Raw genomic sequence first — 9,551 nt, 5'->3', positions numbered from 1 at the left:
CAGTGACGTCACTTTGCTACAGCACTGTCCTACCCAGTGTCCAACTCTGTGACATGTATTGGAAGCAGACTTTGCTGCAGGATATTTTTCCTCCTTTCCGGGCTGCATTTTTCCAAGTACAATTCAATTTCAATTTAATTTATTTTTATAGAGCGCTCTTCTCATGCAGGAGGGGGGTGCGGTGGCACAGTGGGTTGAACCGGGTCCTGCTGGGTATGGGGTTCAAGCCCCGCTTGGGGTGCCTTGTGACGAACTGGCGTCCCGTCTGGGGTGTGTCCCCTCCCCCTCCAGCCTTACACCCTGTGTTGCCGGGTTAGGCTCTGGCTCCCCGCAACCCCGTATGGGACAAGCGGTTCAGATGGTGTGTGTGTGTGTATGTGTGTGTGTGTATGTGCGTGCGCGCTCTTCTCACGCAGTGACACAGAGTGTTTTAACACAGGGATAAGGCAAGAAACACAGATACAAACAAAGAAGACAGTCGACTAATGGCTACCATAATAAAGTACTTTTATAGAGCTATAAGTATGCCTACTGGCCACCGGGGAAAGGAACAAAAACTCCCAACTGAAAGTCGAGGGTGAAAAAAACCTCTGGGGGTCCACGGGCCAGTGGTTGCCCACCCCTCCTGGGCATTTTAGTTTAAGTAACAATTGTAAGCCAGTTTAACAAGTAATAATGATATTGTTGATAAATGGTATCTTGGATACCCAGCTCAGCATGGAACGTCTCGTTCATCGTGGTAGTTGCTTATGATCCTCACTTAGCAAATTACCTTTCAATCAGCTAAGTTTGTGCTGCAGCTTTATTGTCTCATTTCCTCCTGCCGTCTTAGTTTTCTCCGATGTGCCTGCAAGACACCGTAGGCTTACCTGATGTGTGAGCTCTTCCACTCACCATTAGACAGTTTGTGCCCAAGTGAAGTTGGTCATAAGCTGCAATTTGTGAGAGAGCTTCTAATGTAAAATGCTGATCAGATGATCACTCTGAAGTCACAGTGCTCTGATAGCTCAAGAAGTCTGCTTTTTTCACCAGCTCACCGCCCTCTGGTGAAAACAGACCTGTAAAACTATGTGAAGTTTAAGCAACATGCAACATAAAAAATAAATAGGACATGCAGGGATGCGTCTGTGTATGAATTACATTTAATTGCATTTTGTCATGAAAACATGAACACAAGTGAAGTGAACACCTTGAATACCTTTGACTTTACAAATATAAAACGTTCTGTTTTTCTTCTGTTTAATAGCCTGCAGTAGGTTTGATGTGACTGGGGATGTGAGACCCCCTGCAGGGACAGTGGGGGGTTCAGTGCTGTTTGCAGTGTCCATAAACCCACCACCTGGGAGTCTCCAGTTTGTAGCCTGGAATTTCGGTGGCACCAATATACTTACCTTTCTAAGTGGCAGTAATATTAGAATCCACCCCATGTATACTTTACGAGTTGACTTTAACTCTTCAACTGGATCCCTGGAGCTGAAGAAGCTCACTGTGAAAGATACTGGGAAGTATACAGTCAGTATACAGCCAACAGGAACATCAGATCAACCACAAAAATCTGTAGACCTCACAGTGTACGGTGAGTACTGAACAAGCTAACTGGTGTATATTAAATGTACGTAACTACATTGTAACTGCTAAATGTTTTACATTGTACCTCAGCACTTTACTCTACTGTAATAACTTGATGTAGAGTCCCAGAAATATCACAGTGCTGCTGTAAATGTCTAAAACAGGGGGTATTTAAATGATACAGAGTCAGAACACTCTTGTATCCAGTCTGTGTTTGTAAGGGGAAAATTGCATTTGTTAAATATTTGTAAATTATAAATCAAAACACTTTTTGAATTTATTTAAATGTTTACTACAAGGGGGGGTGCTGTGGCGCAGTGGGTTGGACCGCAGTGTTGCCTTCCGGTGGGTCTGGGGTTCGAGTCCCGCTTGGGGTGCCTTGCGATGGACTGGCGTCCCGTCCTGGGTGTGTCCCCTCCCCCTCTGGCCTTACGCCCTGTGTTACCGGGTAGGCTCCGGTTCCCCGTGACCCCGCTTGGGATGAGCGGTTCTGAAAATGTGTGTGTGTGTGTGTGTGTGTGTGTGTGTGTGTGTGTGTTTACTACAACTCTGTAAACATAGAATATTGAACATTAAATGTTAAAAATTAAAATTAAATGTTTTTCAGCCAAAGAAAGTCACCTTTCTATAAGGATTGGAATATGTAAAGTAGAAATAAAACTGATCACAAAGTATTGTGACAATGGACAAGTCAAATTTATCTTCCAAGTTTTTGTGTAATAGACATTTGCTGCAAAGCACAGCACAGGCACAAATCCTTCATCTCCACCCCACGTCAGGTAACCAAGGGATGTCAGGAAGTGCAGCAAAATTTTACACACACACACTCAGAAGCCCGCCCTAGTCACTCACACAAAAGACACCAACATGTGACACTAGACTATTATTAAACAAAATTAAAAGAAGAAACACACACTACCTAGCAAAGCATGATGGGAAAGGTATCACCACCTTACCGCTACCTCTCTATTACTTACTTACTAAGTTTGATTCTTGCATGGAAATATATAAGTGAACAAAATGTTTGAAACGGCTTTGATTAATCATGCTTGAATAAGGTAGAAATTGTACTTTGCAAAATATGTTTTTAGGAAAGGTGGCATATTGCTTCAGTGGGTGGTGCCATGAGCTCACAGCTCCAGGGTTATGAGATTGAATCTCACTCCAGTTGTGTCTCTATGTGTCTGCTTCCTCTTCCCTTCCAATGCCACACTGTTCATATGAAACTGGTGACTCCTTATTGCCTTCACTGATCAATGGATTTGTTGATTTATTGATGGGCGCATGTATAGGGGCTCTGCTAAGGGCTGGTGTGTCATTCAGGGTGTGTCCTGTTTTCTGTTTAAGGTTAGTGCTGGATAAGTGTGACCCCAGTTTTGAGTTGTAGGGCTCATGTTTACAACTCACACCTAAGTAGCTGTTTCACAGACTCAGATTCAAACATTAAAAAACTCTTGTTTTGAATGTGACTCAATGTGAGTTGCTCTTAATAAAGTGACAAAATTAACTGTGATTTTATTTTTTGATAATAATAGTGCAGTGTTATTGTCTGACATTTAATAGCAATACCAATAAGTGCTTAACCTTCATTATTTGACAAATTGAACAAAACATTATGTAAGACACATATAGGAAAGAAATGAGTCGATAACACAAACACTCTCCTCCCCCCCAAAATTGTCCATTACTGACCACCTCTTGAGACCAAGGGCCACAACGCAGTGCTCAGCTCACACAAATGTTTTCTGTTTTTAAAGTTGCAGAAAAATATCTGATGACACAGTAAAAGACAGTGACACTAAGAGAGTGGAGTTCAGTGATACTCTCAGCCTCACATGTTCATCTTACAAAAATACCTCAAGCCAAATCACATGGATTTGTAATGAACCCATTGTGCTCCACACACAGATACATTTACAGGTTAGACTTTCACACTGCCCAGGTTAATAAGCAGGAACTCAGTATGGTTTTATACAAAACATTTCCTGCTATACACACACACATATGCATCTACTGTATGTACAATACAAATTGGTTTCCTAGATATTTAATTTTGCCTATTTCCACCATATCATAGATTTTATGTGCAGTATAAGAGCTTTCCACCACCAACCTTCAGAACAAAATCTTTCGCTTTGTGTTGTGTTTGACATTTTTATGTATGCTTTGGGCAGCTTTATGTTATTGGCAATCAATGTATTTAATTTTGCTATTCTAACACTCACTCATTTGCTTGCTTGAACTTTTGTGATGATGAAACAAGTTGGGAAATATTAATTTTGCTTATGCCCAGCAGGAAAAAAGTTAAAGCTACAACCATTAATTGTGCTGCTAAATAACACTGACAGATGTAACCTGGTTGATATATTTTAGTTGGACCAGACAACACTTCAGTGACAGTGACACCTAAAGAGCAGTTCTACAGCTCAGGATCCAGTATCTCCCTGTTGTGCTCAGCTCAGTCCAGCCCTGATGCACAGTTTCAGTGGCATTTTAATGGAGCAAAACTGGACAAAGTGGGCAAGGAACTCAAACTGGAGAATATACAGCAGAATCAGAGTGGTAATTACAGCTGTTGGGCCCATAACACTGTAACTCTGCGGTATCAGTCATCTGAACCTTCACTGATCATTGTCGTAGGTAAGCGAGAGAGGTGTCAGCAAACGTTTTAAGGAAAAAGAAAACAATTAATTTTTGATTACTAACATTTGATGTTAAACAGTGGCCCTGTTCTGCTATTTGCATTTGAAATGTTTTTTTTTTTTTATTACAAGGAAGCTATAGTTATGATGATAGAAATGTGAAATGTTGGAAAAAGCAGGTTAATGATAAATCCTCATTTATACCACCAGCAGAAATTGCTTTTAAAGTATGATCAGACCAGTGTGGCATTTCAGCCAGCAAACATACTTATACAGAAGAGAATAAATTGTCCCTGGTGTGGCTGATTATGTGGTGGAGGCAGGACATCGGGTTTTCAACGAAACAATTGTATTTCATCCAAAAAGAATCCATGAGACACACATGGCCCCTTTCAGGGAGGCCAGAACCGCAACTCTAAACACACTTCCATGCAGCTCCCTTTCTGCAGTGCTCATGCCAGCTGCTTTAAAGTCCTCCATGAGTTTTTTTCATCAGCAGCAGCTGGCCTTCATTATTCTCTTAGGTCAGTAGAAGGTTATTGCGAGCTGTCCGTCCAACAAATCCCGCCTCCTGTCCCCAAGCAGTACTACCTACGAGCTCACTCCGAGGAACATTATTTCACACTGAAACAAAATCACTAATACTGATATTGGAATAGGAATTGGTTATTAGGAACTAACTATTAAATCTCATATACAGAGAAATTTTAATTTCCTAGCACTCAAGGTGTGCTCCTTATGGTTTTCGGGTGTCTGCGTAATTTTTTTTTTTTTTTTTTTTTTTGTTAAAGATATATTTATTTATTGTAGTCTAATGTATTCATTAATGTGTGTTGATAAAGTGTAAGACTTCAGATATAAGGATGGGAGTTTGAAAAACCCCTGTGAGATTCCTGTCTGGTGCTGTGAAGAGCTGAAGTTCAAAAAGAAATGACCACAATGGGATGATTCAGGAGATCATATCATGTCATAAAGAAGTCTGACAAAGCAGTGAAGGTCTTCTGTCTTGAGACATCAATCCATGTTATAAACACTTCTCATGTTATCAAATGTGGACTTATTGTACATTTGTGTTATTTATTTAGTTAAGAATTAACAATTTTAATAAGTAGAAACTGTATTGAAGACATTTTTTTTGCTTTCAGTCTCATGAATTAACCTTGTCCTTCTCTCTCCTGCGTGCAGAGAAAATATCTGATGCCACCATCTCTGGTCTTACAGATGAACTGATAGCAGGTAACAGCTCCTTAAATCTGAGCTGTCAGGCATCTGCTGGTTCCATCAGTAACAGGCTGTGGCTGAAGGATGGTCAGTCGCTGTCTCCTAGCAACAGAGTCACGTTCACTGCAGACAACAGCTCTATGAACATTAAGAAGGTGGAAAAGGACGATGCAGGACAGTACAAGTGCAGCCTAAGCAACCCGATCAGCACTGCTACTGCAGAGCGCGATGTGGTTGTAAACTGTAAGTATGAGACGGTTTGGTCCGTTGTGAGTTACAGACGTTGTATTTTTATTCAATAGAACTGCAGCTTGTACAAGGTTGTTTTGAAAGTTGTTGTAAAGTATCTTGTTGGCTCTTCATATTGTAATTGCCAGTATTCATCCATGAACCCGTCTAACATCTGGTTAATTAACTTACAGATGGTCCAGAGAGCGTGACAGTCCAGGGAGAAAAGACTGTAAAGATCAACACCAAGGTGGTGTTACAGTGCTCTGCTTCATCAGTACCTCCTGCAGGTTTCATGTGGACTTTCAATGAGACATTAACAAATGTGAAGACGGATACATTCATTATAGAGAAGGCTAATTATAATGATAGTGGGAATTACACCTGTGTGGCCAGCAATGCGGTTACTGGACTGAAATCCACATCTGTCCATACATTGGTGGTCAAAGGTAAAGGAAATCAAAATTAATTAGCAGTTTACACCTGTATAGTATATGATGAGAAAGAACTGGCACAATATAAACTTTTTTACATAGAACAATTTTCAGTTGGTAGTTTTCTGAGAATAAAATGTAAAACATGAAGAGTGTAAATGTGTCATGTTAATGATTTTAAATAAAGAAGCATTTAGTGTCCTATTGAAACAGTTTCAGATAATCATTTAGGAAAATGAAATGCAGAGTGGCTTCTGGTAAATCAGTTACCAACACTGAGCAGTGCAGTTGACAGTAAAAAGCTGTCTATACTTTAGAAATCTGTTTCAGTGCTTTTACTGTGTTATTTCAATTCAGTTTATTTATTTTTTTTTTACTGTGTTCTTCTCAGCAGTGTCGCAGAGTGTTGAACAATTATACAGAGAATAATTTTTTCGACAGTCGAGACAGTAAACAACAATAATGGTTGAAAAAACAGGCAAAATTATGAAAGAATAACTTGTGAAAAGTCAGTTTTATGTCACGTTGTCCTTTTTTGCATTATTTTGTGATATTCTTTCCTTTGTGCAAAAATACTTACAGAGCATCTCCATTTTTCATGTTTCTGTCACAGCTGATCAAAAATCTAAATACGTTCCAAAGTAGTTTATAGCACATTATTGTTTACTGCCGAAAAACCTGTTATAACATGTTCCCTTTTCATGAAGAAACAGGAAAAAATGCTGTTGCACTGCAGGTAACAACATTTTGTACTTACAGGTGATATTAACCAGAGTAACGGTGGTCTCTCCGGAGGAGCCATCGCAGCCATTGTTATTGTACTCCTGTTGGTATTTGCTGCAGTTGGAGCTGGAATCTTTACAATGAAGAAAAAGAAGTGAGTGGACTTTCTGTTCTTCAATTCTGTTCCATACCTATTAATGCCAGTAAAAATCATATAGGTCCAAGTACAGTCATTTTTACCTTTAACAGCCATCGTTGTTGCTAATTGTTTCAAGGAGATGTAGCAGTTATTACCCCCACGTTGCCATGGGGCAGGTATTGCGGAGATGTCTGTTAAATACGATTCCAACCCATTCCAGGGTCTCACCTTTTCTCACTTCACACTGATCTGTCATTTTGCCAGTACAGGTCTTACAAAAAAGGTGCACATCCCCATGAGCAGGGTAAGATGAGATATTAGCAAAAAGCTTCAACAAAACAGTAATATTCCGTCCACCCAGGATGGGACGCCAGTCTGTCAGAAGACACCCAAGTGGCACTCAAACCCCAGACCCACCAGAAAGCAGAATCTGGTCCAACCCATTGCGCCACTGTTCCACCGCCCCCCTGTATAACAAATATTCCTTCATAATTTGGATTCATTTACATATATCAGATATTTGGTATTTTTTCTGAGAATGATTTTTTTTTTTCATTTTTACCCTATGATTTAAATCAGTCTAATATTTTATATACTGTCTTCTTTAAAATTATTTGATATTTTATTGTATGTTGGTGCACATTACACTGTTAATATCGATGTATTTAATTACTTAGGTGGCATTTTTTTCCTGGTATAGAGCTGAATATTTCATTTTAGCCATTCAGTTTTAGCACTTTTTCCAGAGCTTTGAAGTTAAACCAGCAAGCTGCATTGTACAGAGCACATTCCTGAAACTGTTTCATTATCTAACTTTGCATAAGCAAGACAACTTCATGCAGAAAAGTGTGTATTTCAACAACTTTACCAACTATTACACTAGACAAGGTGTAACACGTGGGATCTGTGCTTCTGCAGGACGGAGATGACAGGCAGCCCCTCCGGTCAAGGTGAGTGGGACTGTGCGGTGAACTACCTGGTATACTGTGGGTCCTCTACTTACACACAAAATTGCGACCGATAGTTGCATCATTACTAGAAAAGTTGGTCGAATGTGACATGAAGTGGAGCAGAGGCTCCTAATCACTTCTGTATGTAGCTGCTATGAAACATTTGCCTATAAAAATGGTGGTATTGAAAGAACAAACCCCTGCTTCAAGAATCACATATATGTATCTTTTACTTTTGCCCATTGCGGAAATGCATGTTTATTCTGATCAATAAGTTGCTTTGGAGAATACAATCTGCTAAGTGAATAAATGTAATTAAAATGTCAACAATCTGGGGTGGGAGGTAATAGCATTGTTTTTCATACAGGGCAAAGCGGGGGTTTTCTCTCTCTCTCTCTCTCTCTCTCTCTCTCTCTCTCTTTAAATTTCTGTATCGTGTGCTTTATTGGCCTTGACAAATTAAATACAAGCTTTGCCAATGCATTTGTGGATCAGTTTTATGAACAGTATTTTGTGGTGCAAACTAATAAAAGATAATTAAATTGATCATAAATTACTACATTTGGGAAAGAATGACGTTGAAAGTTACAGTTACATTTATTTATTTAGCAGACACTTTTCTCTAAAGCGACGTAAATTTTACAAAATACAGTTTGGTGCATATGGTGGAAAGAAACAAACTACTTAAGAATCACGTCTGCAAATATGTCTCTCTTTCTCCTAATGTAATGCACAATGTTCATCCCGCGAGTACCTGCATAAAACTTTATCAGAATATCGACAATTCCTGATCACCTTCTTAGCTCTTTTTTTTTGTTGTTTTTACATCACATATAAGTTAATACCTGAAGTGGTGTGCACAACAACAGATAACAGTGTGATTGTCACGGTATATCATTGTTGGGGAGATGTTATACTTACACAGTGGTGCTGTGGAGTTTGGGAGCAAATGTGACTCCAGAAGGGTCATGGCAGAAATGTGCTGATATCAAATGAACTGTCATGACAGACTTTTGTTAACTTCCTTATTGGTTTCTGGTTATCAGTCTTGTAAGAAGGAAGGAAAGAAGTGAAAGAATATTTTACCATCATCAGCTGAGTTACATGTGTGCTAGCGTTTTAACCGTGAATGTTTAGCAGGGAGTCACACCTATGACCACCACGATCAGCTTAGCTCAGGCCTGTGTGTCTTTGTTGCTGGCTTCAGGGCATGAAGGCTTAAATCCAAGTATCACTTATGAAAATCTTCCTCCGGTAAGTGCATGTGTGTTTTTTCGTAAATTCATAATGTATAGCATGCATGCATGTTTTTTCAGTATATTGTAAAATGTCTCTGAGGTGGACTGGAGTCCCAACCAGGGTGTACTCTGCCCATGCTTTATGCTTGCAGGACAGGCTCTGGACCACGATAATTGGGAAAAATCATTATTGATAATTGATAATTGATAATTGATGGATGGATGGATGGATGGATGGATGGATGGCTGGCTCAGTGTCTGCAAAAGGTTCACTGTCTCATTGTGAGACACATTGTCCTTTCACATTGTCCATTTCAGTTATTATGTACATGTTTGAATTAGTTTTCAACGAATTATCAATCACTGCATACATGGCAATAAAAATGCAAGAGATGGAGAAAATATTC

General features: G+C 39.6%; 1 protein-coding gene across 1 annotated transcript; it reads left to right on the top strand.

Moving 5' to 3' along the window:
- The first annotated feature begins 1,425 nt into the window (after positions 1-1,425).
- LOC114912571 (carcinoembryonic antigen-related cell adhesion molecule 1-like) lies at positions 1,426-9,120 on the top strand. Its single transcript, XM_029260087.1, has 6 exons — positions 1,426-1,576; positions 5,397-5,675; positions 5,855-6,109; positions 6,854-6,971; positions 7,875-7,906; positions 9,047-9,120. The coding sequence occupies exons 1-6, from the start codon at positions 1,426-1,428 to the stop codon at positions 9,118-9,120; spliced, it is 909 nt and encodes a 302-aa protein (XP_029115920.1).
- The last annotated feature ends 431 nt before the right edge of the window (positions 9,121-9,551 follow it).

The sequence above is a fragment of the Scleropages formosus genome, chromosome 18, assembly GCF_900964775.1.
Source record: "Scleropages formosus chromosome 18, fSclFor1.1, whole genome shotgun sequence".
Taxonomy (NCBI): Eukaryota; Metazoa; Chordata; class Actinopteri; order Osteoglossiformes; family Osteoglossidae; genus Scleropages; species Scleropages formosus.
Note: the sequence above shows the minus strand (reverse complement) of the source record. Positions and strands in the feature narration are given on the sequence as shown.

Excerpts from the sequence above, each read along its gene's own strand:
- LOC114912571 (XM_029260087.1), top strand. The coding sequence starts at position 1,426 with ATGTATACTTTACGAGTTGACTTTAACTCTTCAACTGGATCCCTGGAG. Across the intron at positions 6,110-6,853 it reads CCATACATTGGTGGTCAAAG|GTGATATTAACCAGAGTAAC; the intron begins GTAAAGGAAATC and ends TTGTACTTACAG. Across the intron at positions 6,972-7,874 it reads TTTACAATGAAGAAAAAGAA|GACGGAGATGACAGGCAGCC; the intron begins GTGAGTGGACTT and ends GTGCTTCTGCAG.